At 37.4% G+C, this 19792-nt stretch overlaps 1 protein-coding gene across 1 annotated transcript; it reads left to right on the top strand.

The window, feature by feature from the left end:
* The first annotated feature begins 2961 nt into the window (after positions 1–2961).
* LOC579402 (protein VAC14 homolog) lies at positions 2962–18872 on the top strand. Its single transcript, XM_030975843.1, has 17 exons — positions 2962–3149; positions 4902–5052; positions 5517–5684; positions 6244–6306; positions 7463–7570; positions 8426–8535; positions 9501–9607; positions 10623–10760; positions 11201–11315; positions 12268–12409; positions 12800–12865; positions 13273–13505; positions 14303–14477; positions 14939–15057; positions 15639–15718; positions 16266–16473; positions 17549–18872. The coding sequence occupies exons 1-17, from the start codon at positions 3043–3045 to the stop codon at positions 17685–17687; spliced, it is 2229 nt and encodes a 742-aa protein (XP_030831703.1). The 5' UTR covers positions 2962–3042; the 3' UTR covers positions 17688–18872.
* Positions 18873–19792: the final 920 nt, after the last annotated feature.

The raw sequence follows: 19792 nt of genomic DNA, 5'->3' as shown, positions 1-19792 counted from the left end.
ATGCGTGTGGGCGTGTAAGAGTAGTTGTCCATATAGAAAATAAGTATCCTAAATAGGGAACACAACCGGGGTACTTCGAGCTGCCCCATTTGGAAACTAAAATGAACAAAATAAATAGACAAATGATTAAATAAGTAAATAAATGATCGAATAAATAAACAAATTGGCATGTGGTTTGAGGTTGCTCACTTCAGATTTTCCCTTTCTTAATTACCCTGGCACAATCCTACTTATACGTTTATGACCAAAAAAACCTGAAGCGCTACTTTTGACAAACAACGTTATAAATTATATCTCACCATATATGTGCCCTCCTCTTTTCCAATGGCTTTGAATCCAATATTCGTAGCTTCTTCGACAGGTTTATCATCGATCATGTTGACGATCTTGAAGACATCTTTGTATTATTCCAAGAAAGCTGCCCTCATCCCGTTAATATCGATCTCCGTAACTTGGTTCTGACAACGAAACGTAAATAAGTATTACTTTGCTTGTATTATATAGTAACACAGTGCAGGATCATCAATATATATACTGTATAATAAAGAGTCCGTTACATGATGCCTTACACCAGTAAAGTTTATATCGCTCCTTTGAAAGCATGGTATTCATTGTTTTTTATACGATATGAATTCTCTAATCTAGGCATTGGTCCATCTGTCTATTTTCTGTATCTTTACAAATTATGTTCCTTTGTCTCTCTTGTTCTCTCATTATCGCTATTCCCTTTCTCTCCATATTACTCGATCTTTGTCGCTTTTCTATCTCTCTTTCACCCTAATTTATCTCTCCATTCCTTTTACTGCATATGTACAAATCCTCCCCCCGCTGTCTACTTACCTTTCCCTTTTCTCTATCTCAATCTATATCTCTATAATTATATCTTGATTGATAATTTCTTAGCCTATTCCATCCATTTTAAATCAAGACTGAAAACTCACTTGTTCATATAGTATGTATAGCACAGCATTTACGAGCTCTTGCAGCGCAGTAGAATATATCCACATAGTTATCGCGCTTTACAAATGAATATATTATTATTATTATCTATTTATCACGGAGTCTTTCACCGCCCAAATACATGTACATGTATCATCATCACCATCATTATATTCAATTTAATTTCTGTTCCTCCTCTATCCATTTGTAGATTTCAATCTCCTTTGGATAAGGAACATCATTTCTATTACAAATACAATATTTATGTTGTTGTTTTTATTGCTCATACACTTTGACAGCTAAATTAAAGCTGTTGGTTGTTGAATAGTGAAATGAAGCGTCGATCATTATGGAATTCACATTGCTAAACATGTTAATAAACATGTAGAGTATACAAATGAGCACATCTAAAAGTTATCCGTTCTTTTGTGTCGATATATATTTAAAAAAGATGGACAATATTCTATTCTAGAGAGGACAATTTGTTGTTGGTCCCAAAATTGTGAAAATTTGACTGATCGACATTTCGTCCGTTTGGGGGGGGGGGGGGGGGGGGGGTAAGGTCACCTCTTTTAGGTCATCCATTAGCATAATTTAAAAAAAATCAAAGGGGGGGGGGTTTCTCCAAAATACACACATAAAAAAAAGGGGAGTTTAACCACCCCCCCCCCCTGCGTACGCGTCTGCCCCTATCTTTGCCGTTACCATCACGGTCTAACAAATCTGAAGTACACATGAATACTAAAGCACTGACATAAAAAGAATGATGAATGATATTTTCCTGAATATACAATGCAGGTATTTAATTAAACGTCGTGATTTACGACCGCATGCATCCCAACAACGCTTGCAGAATAATCAGAATGGATTTGCACTTGCATGGGACATGTTTGATTTCGATAATATTATTTGTATTTTTGATTCAGTTTTATGGATTGTATACGAAAAAGACCAAATTATGAATAGGATATCATTTTTATATCAAAAACAAAACATAAAATAACTCGTACACTTATCAGGTGAATAGAATACAATTGATAAATAAAGAAAAAAAGACACTAATAGGGAAAATGAAGAAGAAATCAACACAAAGAACAGCAACAAAAACAGTGGTGTACGCAGGATTTTTTCAAGGGGGGGGGGGGGGGTTAACATTTGAAATCGGGCCAAAAATTTCGCAACGACTCAGCCAGCCGCTGAATAAGCGATAAGCGGGGGTGGGGGTAAGAGTATTTTTTTTTGTCCCTAAATTTGAAAACTTGACGATTGACATTCCGTTTCATAGGGGGTGTAAGGTCGTCTTTTTTGGTCATCCATCACGATTTGAAAACAAAATCAACGCTCACTAGGGGGGGGGGGTTCCAAAAAACATACACATAAAAAAAACTCGAGGGGGGGGGGGTTAACCCCAAGACCCCCCCCCCCTGCGTACGCGCCTGTAGATGAGTGGGAAAAGTAAAAAAGAAAAAGAGAATGGACAAAGCGCCCCATTCCCTTTTCTCGCAACATTTAGCTTTTGAACGCGATTACGGTATATACCGGATATACATGTATTATACAACCATAGAGATATATATTAGTAATATAGCTCACTAGGGGGGGGGGGGGGGGGTTCCAAAAAACATACACATAAACAAAAACTCGAGGGGGGGGGGGGTTAACCCCAAGACCTCCCCCCCCCCCCCCCCTGCGTACGCGCCTGTGGATGAGTGGGAAAAGTAAAAAAGAAAAAAGAGAATGGACAAAGCGTCCCATTCCCTTTTCTCGCAACACTTAGCTTTTGAACGAATACGGTATATACCGGATATATTACAACCATATAATATAGCTCTTTGATTACAACATATCTACTAGCAAATATGAAGCAAGTTGGGAAGTAAGAAATGAATAAATGGATACATGTACATTTCGAATAAAATTATATATTCTTAAAGAAATTTAAGTAAATGGTAGGAATAACAGAAGGGAAATATAGAGGGGGCGGGAGCAGCTAGGGAGGGAGAGGGAGAGAGAGATGAAAGGAGAGGGAGATTGCACGATTAGCATTCCATAGCTAAATGACAAGAGGAGGATCACGAGATTTGTCCATCAAAAACAGCAGAAATGTCAAGTAATCAGTCTGATTATGGCCCCCTTCCACAGGCAATTGGAAGAGCCCTTAGTGATAAGATGTACGAGAAAAGGAAGGGAGCTGCATTGGATATTGAAAAGTAAGTAAATGTATCTAAATTTGTGTTTATCCTTTTCACTGCACCGCGCACTGTGAAGTGCCGCTAATGATACCCCACTCATATCGCATAGGCCTACGGTACTAGGTCGCGGGCGTGGCGGGGCGGGGTTGGGCCATGGCTCTACTGCCGCGCCGGTGTTGATGTAGATTCTAAGTTGATTAGATCTAAGCTAGATCCCGGTTTTGTTTTAGTTTTGAGATATGCTCCTTGTCTAGTTTGATTATATACCCATTCTAGCACTATGCTAATCATGATTCCAGATACTCGACCGTTTTTTACTTTTTTTAGCTGTAGATCTATTTAAATTAGTGTCTAGAGACAGAATCAAATGTCTGAATAGTGAATGAGTTTTGAGTTTGACTCTTGACTCGTCTTGACTTGTCTTGAGTACTGAGTGTGTTCATGGTGACTGTTCTTAGTCCAACTGACAATGTTAAATACATGGCCTATAGACACATTTGCAAACAAAATTTCCCCTGTCCTACACGGTCCTATAAACTGAATACTTCTGTAGAGGATTTTCTTCTTCTCAAATCAGTAATCACTGGACTGTGACCATGCCCTAGTTCTTGTCTTGTCTGATGCTGATGCATTTGAAAAGTAGAATGATCAGAAAATGTTGGGAACTGGCTTGAAGAATTTACATGTACATGTATGCATAAACATTTGTTTACTGCTTGCATGAATCCTAAATTTGTGTCTTTCTTTTTAAATCTTTTCCCCATTGCTTTATATCGCTAAATTATGTGTCCTTGATTGCCTAGACCGAAAGCTTCAGTCTCTATACCGTCGGTTGTTCCACTGAGACTACGTCTGGCTCGACTAGACCTCCGGTTATAGAGACTGAACGATCGCCTATGCCAGCCTATGTTGAAGATATCACGGCTAGATTTTAGCCGTTAGGCCCCTCCGACAAACATGAACAAACTTGCCACGGCCGTATTGTTATGCCCCCAAAATCCCCCAAAATGTCATTTTACCTCTTGCATATCCAATTTTACATTAGGCCTAGGCTATAATACATCGGTTCCACTTACTAACTTGATTGAAATAATCCGTTTAATGGTCCCTTTTAAGGAAATTATGGGTCAAAATCGACATCCATGTTGAAAATCTTGCAAGCCGTGTTAAACTCTCGCTGCCGTCAATCTCATCCCTTCTAGTCTACGCCGAAGGCAAAATGATTATGAAGGAAAAACTGTGCGCCATCTACACGTTCGTAATGGCGTTATCACAGTTTTTCCTTCATAATCATTTTTGCCTTCGGCGTAGACTAGAAGGGATGAGATTGACAGCAGCGAGAGTTTAACACGGCTTGCAAGATTTTCAACATGGATGTCGATTTTGACCCATAATTTCCTTAAAAGGGACCATTAAACGGATTATTTCAATCAAGTTAGTAAGTGGAACCGATGTATTATAGCCTAGGCCTAATGTAAAATTGGATATGCACGAGGTAAAATGACATTTTGGGGGATTTTGGGGGCATAACAATACGGCCGTGGCAAGTTTGTTCATGTTTGTCGGAGGGGCCTAACGGCTAAAATCTAGCCGTGATATCTTCAACATAGGCTGGCATAGGCGATCGTTCTGTCTCTATAACCGGAGGTCTAGTGGAGCCAGACGTAGTCTCAGTGGAACAACCGACGGTATAGAGACTGAAGCTTTCGGTCTATTGATTGCCCTGCTCTTGAACGTCACTGTTTATGCACTGATTTTCATTATAATTAGGCTTGTTCGTGATCTAGCAGCAAAAGGAGACAAAGATCAGATCTACAAACTGACAGCTGTCCTGGGTTCTGATTTTGCCCTCTCGCCAAACACAAGCCTCAAGAGAGGTGGCCTTATCGGTCTTGCTGCAACGGCCACTGGACTTGGAAAGGTTAGAATCTTTTCAATCTCAATCACTTTAAATTTTTATAGGCTTTAGTCGACCAATAGAAGTAACAATAACACACAGAATTGTTGTTTTTCTTTGGATGAAGGGAAATAGAGTTACTCCTCCATCAAAACAAGAAAACAAAATCCTAAATGTATTTGACCTGTGAAATAGAGAGTGTAGAGTATTAGTATACATTTCTTGCTACTTTAGTATTTGTCTGGTTACAAGCTGATAAGACTTATTCCGATTACCTTTATGGTAAATTTTGACCTGAAAGTATTTCATTCGTTGAGTTTACATAGACACTGGATATTACAATACAATAATTCGTTCATGCTGTTTTCTATATTTTTTCCTGAAATACTTTTCATCAATTTTCTTACATCAATGAGTACCGTATATTTTACTCCTCCTTATTTTATCAATCAACCTTTTAAATTAATTTCCAATTTGTTCCCGGGCAGGAGTCTTCAGGGTATGTATCTGAACTGATCAGACCTGTCCTGCCATGTTTCAAAGATCCAGATAGCAGGACTCGCTACTTGGCTTGTGAGGCACTCTACAACATAGCCAAAGTCACCAGGAATGCTATCCTTAAGCATTTCAATGATGTCTTCAATGTCCTCTTCGTGGTGAGATTTTCAACTGTAAACTTTTTTATTTTTTTATTATACAGCAGTTTAAAAAAATATTCATGATAGATTTTTCCCCTCTTATGTTTTGTTTACTTACAGTTTGCAGTGATTTTTATTCATGATATATCATTATTACCGGTAGTATTATTATTTTTTGTTTGTACTGCAGCTCTTTGGAGTTTGCCATAGCTAATTCCACACCATTCGTGTTCATTTGTTTTTGATTTTTTCATTAGGCCAACTGTCGTATATTCTTTTACATACCAATTAGAAAAACAATATGAATATTAATACGTAAGTGAAACAATAATCAAGTGAGATGTGGAATATAATTTGAATCCTTGTCTTAAACTCTCACAAACTTTGTTATCATATATGTTGTATCTTATTTCCATTGATTATTTTTGGATGTCTTGTCATTTTAAGGAGGATTACAACTATTCACTTTTTAAAACTGTCAACAAGATGACTACCGGTATGTTTTCTGAACGATTGTGATCTGAATCTGTACATGAACCTCACAACCTGTTTTCTTCATTTTGTATCTTGTGAACAGCTTGCAGCAGATCCAGATATAAATGTTAAGAATGGTTCAGAGCTGTTGGATAGACTCTTGAAGGTAATGAATTGTCATGCATCTATTTCAAATATATCATATATTTTTGAGACACATGAAAATACAGTCAAACCTGCTTTAGTGACCACCTGTCTACAAAGACCACATTTTTTGTTTCCCTGAAAATGGTTTCTCATTGAAACATGGACTAAAGGAACCTGTCTACAAAGACAACAAGTTTGTGTTTGCCTTGGGCGATCACTATAGACAGGTGTGACTGGATCAGTTTTGATGTAGTGTGTGGGACATTGCAGGAGATTCATTCCATTCATTGTTTTTCTGCTGAGCATGTTTACCATCCGATGTGGTTAAACGTTGAAAGCATGAATGCCTCATCAGAATTCAAGAGATTCTATTTTAATAATCCACATTTTTCCATGATCTTTTTTCTTCTTCAATAGTCTTGTTGTAAGTTTCTTTTGTATATTTGATAGATTTTGATAACTTAAATGAATATAATTCATGCATAAATGGTTTTTTCTCAACTACATGTAAATGAAGTTATTGTAAGTCCACCTGACACTTGATTTTAAAGATATGATTAATTTTTTGCTATTGAATACCTTGCTCTACTATTATCTTTAATTCTCATTAGATTATGTCGATACATGATACATTCATGAAAAATGGCCTGACAGTTTTGACACATATATATATGTAATATTGTCATCTGAATTAATTAAGTAACTGATGTGAGTCCACCTGTTGTTTGGCTGTCAAGTAATGCTATGGTCACATCACCCAAAAGTAGCCTGCTCGGCGGCCGAGCGGCGATTTTTTAACCAATTTTGCCCGGCGGCTGCCAGGCCACTGAGCGGCGGCCGCCCAGGCACCGCTCGTTTTTAGGGCATCGCTCGGTCGCCGCTGAAGTTTTAGCGCGGAGTTAAAATTTGGGCGGCGCCTGCTCACTTTTCACTCGCCGCCCAAAATACGCTCGGTGCCTGGGTGGTCACCGCCCGGCACCGACCTAATTGCTGGGCGATGCCTAAATTCCAGCAGCGACCGAGCAGGCTACTGATCGGTCAGTCACTGCTCAGATTTGTGACCATAGCTTAAAGTATAGTTCTTGTTGCTCAGTTTTGTTTTTCAATAACTGTTCATATATTTACTAGCATTTATGATGAAAACATGAGCGCATTCTATTTATATTTCTTGGCAGGACATTGTGACTGGTAGCCCAAACTTTGATCTGAATGCATTTATCAACTTATTGCGAGAGAGAATCTACACTCAAAATTCCTTTGTGGGTCAGTTCATTCTCTCATGGGTATGTACATGTATGGTGTACCATGTCATGTGTTCGAAGCCAGATACTTGTATAATTTTACACAGTTATCGCGCTTCTGGCTCCTAACATATGATTTAGTTTGAGCATACGTTTAACAATTTAAAGGTCCTAGACTTTGACCATGTCATAGAAGTCTAAGTCGTCCTTTATTGTGCAATTCATTTTATTCGACACTGAAATGTTTCAGCCACAACATTTTAATATTTGTATCATTAAAGGGGGGGGGGTAGTTAGAAAAGAGACATGTGTAATTTGACGATGACAGAAGAAATGTGAAGCATAGGAATAGAGAGGAGTGAGAGAGACATAGGTAGATAGAGAGACAAAGAGAGAGAGAGAGAGAGACACACACACACACACAGCCAGACCGACAGAAAAGAGTGAGAGAAACATAGATAGATAGAGAGACAGAGAAAGACAGAGGCAGACCGAGAGAGAATAGAGAGACATAGATAGAGAGAGAGAGAGAGACAGACGCAGACCTAGAGAGAAGAGAGAGAGACAGACAGACGCAGACCTAGAGAGAAGAGAGAGAGAGAGAGATAGAGATAGAGAGAGAAAGAGATAGAGAGTCAAAGTGAGAGAGTGAAGGGAGAGCATAAAAGTAGAAATGTATTAATAAGATAGATAAAATGGACAAAAATACAAAGGTCTTCAAAATAGTCTGATACTGATGAAAGTAATAACGCCTTTGAATGTTTTCTGAAACAGATATATGGCGCCATACAAATGCTGTTCATCATCATCATCAACACAAATGAGCATTACTTTCACTTGAAGTGGTGATTTATTGGTGTCACATTTCCTGTCATTGAAAGATTCCATTATTTTCAGGTCACGACGTTGGACTCTGTGCCAGACATCAACATGCTCGTCTACCTGCCAGAGATCCTGGATGGCCTCTTCCATATTCTCAGCGATCAAAACAAGGAAGTCAGAAAAATGTAATTATTACGTCTTCGTTTCCTCTTTAAATAGCAAACAAACATGGATACAAAGGGAATTTTCTATTAGTCATTCAATGAAAACTGAATGAGGTCTCAAAGTCTGTGTACCGGTACATCAGCAGACACATGCTTAACTGTATGAATGCATTTAAGTTGTCTTGTTTGATATATTTCATATTTCATATTTCAATACATATTGCCCATTTATAATATATGAAACATTCAAAGCTCTTGTTCTAATGTTGTTTTATTAGATTGTGTTCATTTAAGAAGACACTATCATTTTGATTGTGTGAGGTCTGTAATATGGACATGTCAAAGTCCAGGGATGTCCTGTAGGACATATCATCCTGAAGATGTCAATCTTGTGCAATGTGCATTTTTTTTTGGGTAATGACATTTTCAGTATGAAAGATGTATTAAAGTCTTCTTTAAAGCCCTACTGCACTACTTTTGGCTACTTGCGCCCTCAAAATAGCAAACAATGCCTAATCGGTGCCTGTTGGTCCCCCATGATCCCCTTTTCTTATGTTAATTGAGAGCTGATTTGATGAGAAAACCATCTGTTAGTGACCTTGCAGGGAGGTCTAATCCCCCTGGCCAAACTAGTACAGACGGGCTTTAATACCTAGAATTTCCAGTAAAATCAAAATTCTATGTGTCCTGTACGACATATGATAATTTAAGCTCTACTTTGCTGAGAAGGGATATTTATCTTTGGTTGTCATATCTTCATATGGCCCCCAGTTAGTACTTTACTATCACCATGAAGTAAATATTCACTACTGATTCCTTTTCTCAAAATAATAGAATATTTTTCTAAATGTCCCTTCCGACATTCATAGAATAACCCATGTAATAGTTTTACCTATCCGTATCGCAATGCATGATGAAATTCCATCATCCGATGGGAATGGATAATAGTCTGCTCAAACTATGCATTCTTCAATATGTTTGAACAGGTGTGAGTTTTGTCTAGATGAGTTTCTGAAAGGCATCCGCAAGAATCCAAGCAGTGCAGACTTTCCAAACATGGTGAACATCCTAACCACACATACAACATCCCAAGGTTAGTTCCTTTTAAGCATTGAAATAACAATACTTTCGAATTACAAGGCAAATCAAAGATATGGGGTGAATTGTAGATTCCTGAAATTTCAATTTGTTTATGATTGAAAGGTTAAAGTAGGGGCATCCATTTTTTATTTCAGTGGTCTTGTTAAATGGGTGACACGACATTTGCTCCTGCGACAATTGCTCCGGGCTTTATTTCGTCTAAGATGTAGGGTTAGGGTTAGGGTTTCAATAGGGTTTTATGTTAGGTTTAGGGTTAGGTTTAGGGTAGGGTATAGTGTTGAATCCAGGGTTGAAGTTAGCCATTCGATTAGTGTATGAAATTTACAGCGGAGCAATTGTCGCCGGAGCAAATGTCATGGAATCGTTAAATGCTCGTATCCTAAGGGGAAGAGTTTTTTATTACGCTTCCAAGTGATTGTGTAAAAGTGGGATGGGATTGCCGATGATGCATTGTTGTAAATCATGTTGTAAGTGTAAGCTTACAGAATAAGTCGAGGGAGTAAAGCCAGGGTAATAATATCCAGCTCCTTCAGAAGGGCATAGATACCGTATGTGATATCATAATGTTATATGTGCTAAATGCTACCGGTATACAAGAAACAAAACATATTATTATCGTTATCATTATTATTATCATTATTATATATATTATTATTATTATTATAACTATTATGAATATTAATATTGTTATTATTATTATTATTAGGTATTGTGTTTCAGCCGTTAACCCTCATTCAATATAGCAGGTGTTTTGCTAATTCTTACTCTTCACTTGTATGAGTACCCAAAATAATTCTGGGAGTGTAATGATCTGATGAATTTGTTCACTGAAACCATATTATAACAAGATAGTCTTTCTGTTCAATTATATCCTTCCCGTAAATGCTATTAATGTATTTGAAACATTGTGAAATGTGTGCAGTTTAATCCTTGTGCTGCGAAACATATTTCATATAAATATTTGTTATATTGAATGCATTAAATTCTTTCTATTTCTCTATTTTCAGTTGAATTGATACAGCTTACAGCAATGACGTGGATCAGAGAATTCTTGAACCTGGCTGGAAGGTCCTTGCTTCATTTCATGTCAGCGTTACTCAGTGCCGCACTTCCTTGCCTCGCGTACGAAGACCAAAAAAGAAAGAATATCCTTTTTAAAAGTCATGGAATATGTGAGAATAAGGTGCAGGAAGGGAGGAGGGGGGGGGGGGAATATTTCATAAAAAATTCCATTATTTATCAAAGACACAGGTTTGTTGATATAAGCTGAATATTGTCATAGATTGGTCCTGTATATAAAAAAAATAATGATTCTCTTTTCGTACTTGTGAAGGTAAATGCACTTTACTGGCCCATTTCTTTTTACGATAGTGTCAAAATATATGATTACATTAAAAAAAAAAAAAATAACAATCCTCTTTTACATGGCAAGATCTTTCTTTCAGCCGATAATTAAACGATTACATAACTGAAAACCTCCTGCTTAGGGAACAGAATTTTTAAAAGTTGTAATACCAGAGTGTGATTTCATGTGAATAAAAGCAGAGATTTGATATTATCCTTGACCTTCGACCTTTGACCTCACGCATCAAAGAAGTTGCTACATCGGTGAATCAGAGTTTGATGAGACTGGTAACACAGAGTGACGATGATGATACCAACCAACCTCCAGTCTCAAACACTCCAGAAAAAACTGATCTGTAAGTAGCCATTCTCATTTTAGATCCCATAGATACAGATACTTTTTTTTAGCAACTTGTTGAAACTTGCATATTGACATTTTGAATTATCACAGAGATGTTCAATTTTGTTGGTGTCATTTGGTCTATTCCACAGAATTACAGTGTAGACATGAAATTCATTGCGTTAATTCTACTTTCAACATCTCATGTTAATTAGAGTTCTATTCTACATGTATGTACAGAGTCAGGTCTTATCAAATCTGCATTTGCTAGACAATGGTACGAACATTTAAAGGGAGTGGGTAGTCAGTTTCCATGTGCTGAAGGCTATAATTCGCTGACACAAAACTTGGTGGAAATACCATTAATGGGAGTAGAAATCTGCACACAGCAAACCCGTTGGCCCGTCAAGAATTACCCCTAGTCTCTCAGAGCATGCTCGGAGATTATTCGGGCGAAGGAAAAGCAAAGCATTACAGAAGGTATAATGGTCATAAAACTCAAGGCTAACCCTGGTGATTGACAACACCTGTTATTTGGGTAAACACCCGAACGGTGTCGAATTCCCCTTGAGAGCTGACTTCTATGTGACTTTAAGTACTGCCTAGAGGGGTCTATTCATCTAAAAAGATAAAATATGTATTAAATATCCGTCCTCCCTGAAGTCTCTGGCATTCTATATCTCAATGGTCAAGGAATATGAAGCAAATAAAAGATTTTTATGCTTCCATATGTTACCAAAAATAAAGAAAAGAGAACAAATAATATCACAAATGTCAATTTTCTTACTATCTGGTCTGATCCAAGCTCTGGTAGGGCTATGAACTTGATAAAATAATCAGGTATCCAACAACTAAAATCTTGATGCTGCCGGTAATCTTTGGAACAAACAACCTTGGACTTGACCAAATAAATCATCATTCAATGTTATTCAGGCTGTCTGTATTGTGGAATTATATCATCCCTTTAGAACCCATATAACTCTTCCAGTCAAGCTGAAGCTCGCTCCCATAGTCCAGGTCCTGACCCGGTACCTAGGTCACAAGTCAATACAGACCAGGATAGCGGTCTTACAATGGATCTACCATCTACATATCAAGACACCAAAGAAGGTTAGTCTAAAGCATTCAATAACTGTAACCATTTTGTTGTTGACAGAGAGATATAGAGAGGTCAAAACAGAGAGGCGTGTACATAATGAAAGAAAGTAATCAGGAAAAAAAAGATAGCAATGTTACCTGGTTTTGTACACATTGTCAACGCCTCATTGTGCAGAAAAAAAGAAAAGAAAATGACTACGGTAATTTGCTAATACAGAATTTGAAGAAGTTTGTGAAAGGTATCACTTTAATAGATGAAGCCAGTTTTTCATGTATAGAATCATTATTCCAAAGTATTTCAAAGTAAAGATATTTTTGAATGAAAATAATGCTTCCCATATAACTAGAAGACTCACATGTGGTGTTATGTTATATAACTTATATTTTGTTTTATTTTAACAGATATTCTATCATGTTGAACAACTCTTCCCAGTCATTTTGAAGACTCTCTCAGATCCATCAGATGAGGTTTGTAATATTGCAATTTATTTTGTCTAATTGATAGAAACTTATATGTCTTCTCATAGGATTTGCAGCATCAGCATCCTAGGATGAACGTCTAGCTATTTGATTATTTTGTTAAAACTTCTTACATTTGATGCAAAGTATTTACGTAAGAAGAAACTTATCAGATGTATGTCAGTGTAAATGAAAGTGCTTGAAAATTGTGCTTGAATCTAATTGGAAAGTGTATATTTGAAACTTTTAGTGAAATAATTGAAAGTCTGTTGAAATAAAAAGAAATGTAATGGCTATGTTTATGTGCGAATATAGTATTGTGATAAATGTTATAACCTTAAATGTTCATAAAATGTAAGGCTAAAACTTCACTGTTAACAAAGAAATTGGGATGAATTCTTTGGCCTTATTTGTAGGTTGTTCTCCGTGACCTCGAGGTCCTAGCCGAGATAGTATCTTCGTCGGCTGGTCCAGACTTTGTTGCCGACCAGCAAGAGACCAATCAGATCGCTCCGTCTGCGGCATCTAACGCATCCTTCAGGGCAGTGACAGGTACAAACAAGTACTTCACAGACTTCATGGTGAAGCTTCTGAGCCTCTTCTCGACCGATCCTCAACTCCTGGAGGATAGAGGGTCCTTTATCATCAGGTAAAGATTGTTTAAAGCCCCACTGCACTAATTATAGCTACCCACGCCCTATATATAGCAAACAATGCCCAATCGGTGACCATTGGTCCGCAATGATCCTCTTTTTCTCATGTTAATGTGAGAGCTGATTTGATGAGATAACCACATGTCAGTGACCTTGCAGGGTGGTCCGATCCCTTCTGTAAACTAGTACAGATTGCTTAAGCCGTTCACTACTGAATTCTTTCATTTCAATAGCTTTAATACAGGGACCAGCTGGTTCCCGCAGGCGATGGGTTAAGAGATATAATTTTTAATTTTGCCTGACTGATAAAAAGCAAGTAAAAGCTTTATATACTCTTGGTGCCATATAGCTGGCTAAATAAACAGTACTGTCATTTGGGTGATTCCGACCAAATTCCGAAGGTTTTGGGGCATCATTTTGTATTTTCAGTAACAGTGACGACTCTTTTTTCCAGGTGAGGGATTAAGGAAAGAATCCTTCTATTTTAATAGTGAAAGTTGAAATAATCCTATTAAGCAATTCGGGGGGGGGGGGGGGGGGGGGGGGTGGGGGTTCTAAAAATATATTTCATAGGAAAAAATATATTTCATAGGAAAAAAAGATTTCGTGTAATTCAGAGTGGTCCGGACTCACGGGTATTTCTTGCCATGAAATAAATGAATTACCAGTACAGCACTAAAATTCCTGAAAGGTGATTGCAGTACATTGAATTTAATCCATTTGAATTTGAATTGAAATGTATTTGACTTAAATGATTGAAAGCATCGGTTTGTATTCTTTCTATGCACGACAGACAGCTGTGCCTGTTGTTGAATGCAGAACACATCTACCAGGCTCTATCTAAGATTCTTTTGGATTCACCCGACATGAAGTTTGCTACTACCATGGTCCAGACATTAAACACTATTCTACTCACATCCACCGAGCTGTTTGATCTTCGCAATAAACTCAAGGATCTCAGAACAGAGGTGATATTCTCACTCTTCAATCTATAATCTCTATGCTCATATTCTATCCACCCACTTTTCAGCTTTACAAGAAAGAAAACAGAATGATTACACCACAAAAGTGTTTTTTTCAAATGCCTTATTGTTAGAATGAAATTCTTGTAGTTTTCACTATGTTTACATGGGATATGATTGGTATTTCAAGTCATCTCATAGGGATGGCAGAACAAGACCCAAATAAAGAGCATCTATATTCAGGTATGGGAACAAAGTTTAGAATACTTCATTTAGATAATACTTCTCTATGTTGTGCATCAGATAGGAGCAGGAAATATATGTTAAAGCGATATTTATAGAAAAGGAAAGAATGCTTTTTTTTTCTTTAATTGTGACTTGTGTCATATATGAATAGTTGAAACTACCAATCTTGTTCTCACACATGTTTTATTATATCCTGTGTGGCTCTATTTTCTCTCGCTCAGGCCAGTTGCAGTTTGTTTTGCTGTCTCTACAAGTCTTGGTGTCACAGCCCAGTTGCAACGGTCTCGCTTTGCCTCCTCACTCAAAACTACAAACATTCCTGCGATCTTATATACCAATTGTATCCTTAGAAAAAGAACCAATTTATATTTAAAAATTCTAGATACTGTTGAACAAGCTCATGTGAATATACCTCAATTAGGGGAAGAATTTCTTGAATGCTTTGAGCAACACAATGGCTGCAAAGCTAAAGCAATGTCCAATACTTGAGTCCCAGGTTTTGAAATGTGAGTTCAACACAAACAACTTTTATAATTGTCCTGTTGAAAGAAGTTACTTGCAAATATATATTAATCATTCATAGTATTCAAAATATTTGTGTGATAACATCACTCTTGTGCTATTTACTCATGTGTGATGTCTTAAATAAAGGAATGCCTTATTTGTCAGCGCATCTACTTCCCAACTTGCCATAATACAACATGTACTAAAATTGGGTTTCCTAGTCTTTTGTAGTTTGTTGCATTCTTATATTACTTAAAGTAGTAATTAGTCTAGCTCCTAGAACTTTTCATTCTTTTTATTAGAATGATATTTTATAAATTTGTTCAAGATTCAGAGGTTTATGAAATTCATTGAAGCAAAAATTAAAAGATATTAAGTTGTAATTTTGTTTCCTTAATGATATTGGTAATTTCACAGCGGTGATTTGGAGGTCACGGTTGACTTTCTCACAGAGATTGACAAATTAGTACAGCTTATTGAGTCACCTATATTCACATGTGAGTATGAAGGTTCTAAGATGCTATACATGTACATGTTTCACCTTTACATTTTGCACTTGAATATCACAGATGGTGGCCATAGGAAGTAGATTAATGTATGACATGGTAATAAATCTTGGTTACAAAACTATAAGAAGAAATGCTAATACTTCTCATATTGTATATGAAACACCACTCAAATTGCTGTATTAAAAGCATACTTATTTTTACAAAGGGTTTGAAGATATTATATGTAATCTCATATTAGTAATTGCATTGGTCAAATTGTATCTCTCCTTCTTTTTCAGATCATGTTGTAAATCATCCAAACAATGTAATTTTGCCCCAGTGTACATAAATTTATTACTCCTATACATGTACATTATGCCCTAGACCTTGTGAAATAACACCATTATATTATTCTTGCACATACTAAAATTCGAAAGTAAATGATTTATCACGAGTGCAGATATTTTGTTATCACAATGCCTTCAAACCAGTACTAGTATTCTACAGAGCTAAAATAAAAACGTTTTAACTGAATGAACTTTGACCTCTAACACAGATCTGCGTCTTCAGCTGTTGGATGCCGAGCATAACCCCTATCTTCTGAAGAGCCTGTACGGTCTTCTCATGCTGCTCCCCCAGAGCACCGCTTTCAACATCCTCCACCATCGCCTTACATGTGTACCTAACCTGCAGTACCTGTCTGGCACAGGGGGAGCCCCCAAGAAACTCTTCTTACCGGGCCACAAGGCTGCTGTTGGTCCAAGGTTAGCAGAGCTTAGTATTCAGCCAGGTGTTATTTCGAGGGGTTAGTGACACAAAGAAGTAACTCCATTTTGGCCATTTTGAGAAAAAGTGGTTTATGTGTCACTGAGCACTTGGGCTTAAGGAGTTAAGTCCATGTTACACTAGCCATTGACTTTAATGGGGTGTTGGGTGGAGCTAAGTCTTGGTGTTTCTTGGAAGCCCACATTTTTCTGAACATTTCGATAGCAAATACGCATTTTGGCAAAATATGGAGTTACGTCTGTGTGTCACTGAACTCTCGATTTGTGGTTTACCTGTTTACCTTTATATGAGCACTCATTTTGGTTGAATTTTTTGTGTGTTTTGTTTTATAATAAAAGGATTAGAAATGGTATAGAAAAGTTATAATCTGTCAATGTTAACACAGTTGTAAGGACCAAATCGAATTGTGTCGTACAGGTGTTATCGTGTAAAGGTTTGAACTTGAGAGTGGGTATTTTCAGAAATTGTGAGGACAAAAAAAATCAAGAAAATTGTGTGGTCAAAACATTTCAAGAAATTTTATGGACTAAACTGTGTTGAAAGTGCATATGTTTCAAAAAATTCTGACCACTAGCTGTGCATTCATGCACACACATTTGCCAGGCATTCAGATCATATGAAAATTTTCTGCTCCATAATAATAATAATAATATTGGCATTTATATAGCGCTCTTACAGACATACATGTGTATCACAGCGCTTTACAACATATTATTATTACCCCGGTCATCGGATTCAGGCTTACACGCACACAAGGTATGCACATTCTCCACTCCCTGGGGAGCATTCCAGCCAGTCGCCATTTTACAAGCGCCACTTGCTAATCAAACCACATTAGCTTTCGCATCCTCCATCATCGTGGTTGGGGAACAACAACAAAGGGGGCCATGCAACAAGGCACTATTGTTGTTGTTATTCTTGTTGATTTTAATGTTGTTTAGTATCATTTTGATCAGGGAGTTTCATTTGCAACTATTGAAAACATTGAGGCATAATGATAACATTGGGGTGTTTCTCAGTTTTGTTATCCTTTTTTTTCTTCCGTCTGTACAGTAAGGGTGAATCGTCTCACAAGAAGAACATCAACTGGACCCAGATGCTAGAGCACTTTCATCAGATCCAGGAAGAACACAGTAAAGCTAAGAGATCCAGACACCAACCCCTGGAGAATCTGGCCTCCGGGCGAACCTGAGACCGGAGATTTCCAATCTTGATGATGCCTGCCTGCCTGCTGTTAGGACATTCAGCTTTATCTGTTGCTCCAAACTCAGGAGGGGGAAATGGCAACTTTGGGGGATGCCAGAAGCCGTTGACAATGAGTCGTTGTCAGGGATTTTTGTCAAATACCATTGTAAATGATTTTATCTTACCTCAATGTCAATGATTTTGTCAGAAGGCACTGTCAATGATATTAATTGTCTTAAGCTACTATCAATGATCGCTATTAATCTACATTTGCCGTTCTGGCCCCAGGTGAGGTAAATGGGTACGTGGAACGGAATTATCTCCTTAAAATATTTGAGCGAAATAATGGCAGCCATCCTGAACCCATGTTTAATTGTGGAGTGCCCAGGATGTAAAGTCTAACAGACATGAACGCTATACAAGAACCCACTATGATTAGTATTGTTATTGCCATTGATTTTTTAAAGCCTTTGTCAATGTTTACGTCATAAGCCATTGTATTAAAACGATGTCGTGTTCTTTATTTTCTAATTCACAATCTTCAAACGAACAGTAATTATTTTCCATCGCGCTTTCACCCACCTGCTGAAGAAAACATATAAAACACTTTCCAAACACTTAGGGTAGCACCGCTCATCTAGGACGGCTGCGGACATCTCCGTCATGTCCGATGGAAAATGTCACTCCGTTAGCAGTGGTGTAAATCAAAAAGGGGAATCCCCAAACTGAGAAGAAAACATGTAATTATCTCTGCTTCTCAGTCATGACTACATCAAGGCATCTTGGAGGAATAGTCCTCAGGGTTTGGGCGAAAGGGATGATGTGCCTTGGCATGGATAGCCCCTTTGGTATGTTTTTTTAAGAGAAATCATACAATGCCAAATAAATGCTGCGAATCATCAACATCATCATGGAAATAATGATGAGTATAATAAGAGTATCATAACTCATCTTAGAATTCTACATTTATTGAAGAACATCAAGTGTAATATTTAAGATTCTGTTTTTTTTTTTAACAAGCCTGTAGATATGGGAATTTTGATATTGTGATATGAAACTGGCCGAGAATCATAATACGGATTCACTTTGCATAGATACTTATCTTTATTTGGGGATGTAGGGTAATCATGGACTATGTACTGTACCAAAGAAACACACTCCACTCCTTGTTTTCTCCTCCCATTTCTCTTTACATCTCTCCCCCCCCCCCCCCCCTCCCCCCCCCCCCTCCTCTCCCCCCCCCCCCTCTCTCTCTCTCTCTCCCCCCCCCCTCTCTCTCTCTCTCTCTCTCTCTTTCTCCCTCTCTCTTTCTCTCTCTCTCTCTTTCTCCCTCTCTCTTTCTCTCTTTCTCCCTCTCTCTCTTTCTCTCTCTCTCTCTCTAATTAGCTATCTCTTTTTGGCTCGCTCACTCCCTTTCTCTCTCCCCCCTCTCTCTCTCTCTTCCTCCCTCTCTCTCTCTTGTTATGTTAACACCTCTTTCTTTCTCATGTTGGATTGAGGTTAATACGCATTCTCATATTCCCTTGCTTTTTAAACCCAGCCATAGAAGTGCTTCATTGAATCTAATCAGTAACTTATTGTTAGATACATGTACTGTATGTAAATTGTAATGACTACTCATTTTTTTGTTTTTAGTTGTATATCTGCAAGCTTTTATATTTATATTTTTGTACTTGAGAATTAATGATTATACCAACAGAATCATCTATCGTGTGATTTGTTATGTTATATGATGGTAAGTTGATATTATGTTATGTTATATGATGTTTTAATCATATCAATGATTCCAAAACTGTTCTCGGTAAAGTACAAGGTTAGTATGGGGAAATGTTGAGCTCTTTGGCAGACCTAATTATTTTATTGCAGCTTGGAAGTAGGATTTTAAGTATGATTATAATACTTGATCAGTCTAAAGTTTTATGGATGTAGGTTTGGTCAAGAATTAAATGAAACTATGAAATTTGCCTACTTTTCCTGTAAACATGTATGGACTTTCAGTCATTATCTCAACATTTACTTAAAATGATCACAGTTTTATTTACTTTTTATGATAGCCAGAAACTGTATGCATACATGCCATGTAATGTGAATGTATAGTATGTAATGCAATGT

Source organism: Strongylocentrotus purpuratus, unplaced genomic scaffold (assembly GCF_000002235.5).
Source record: "Strongylocentrotus purpuratus isolate Spur 01 unplaced genomic scaffold, Spur_5.0 spur5_scaffold_8, whole genome shotgun sequence".
Taxonomy (NCBI): domain Eukaryota; kingdom Metazoa; phylum Echinodermata; class Echinoidea; order Camarodonta; family Strongylocentrotidae; genus Strongylocentrotus; species Strongylocentrotus purpuratus.
The sequence above is the reverse complement of the archived record's forward strand: the minus strand, read 5'-3'. Positions and strand labels throughout refer to the sequence as shown.

Bases quoted from the DNA above. Each gene is read 5' to 3' on its own strand.
- LOC579402 (XM_030975843.1), top strand. From the start codon at position 3,043: ATGTCAAGTAATCAGTCTGATTATGGCCCCCTTCCACAGGCAATTGGA. The intron at 6,307-7,462 runs GTAATGAATTGT...ATTTCTTGGCAG, and splicing joins TGTTGGATAGACTCTTGAAG to GACATTGTGACTGGTAGCCC. The intron at 15,719-16,265 runs GTGAGTATGAAG...CCTCTAACACAG, and splicing joins TGAGTCACCTATATTCACAT to ATCTGCGTCTTCAGCTGTTG.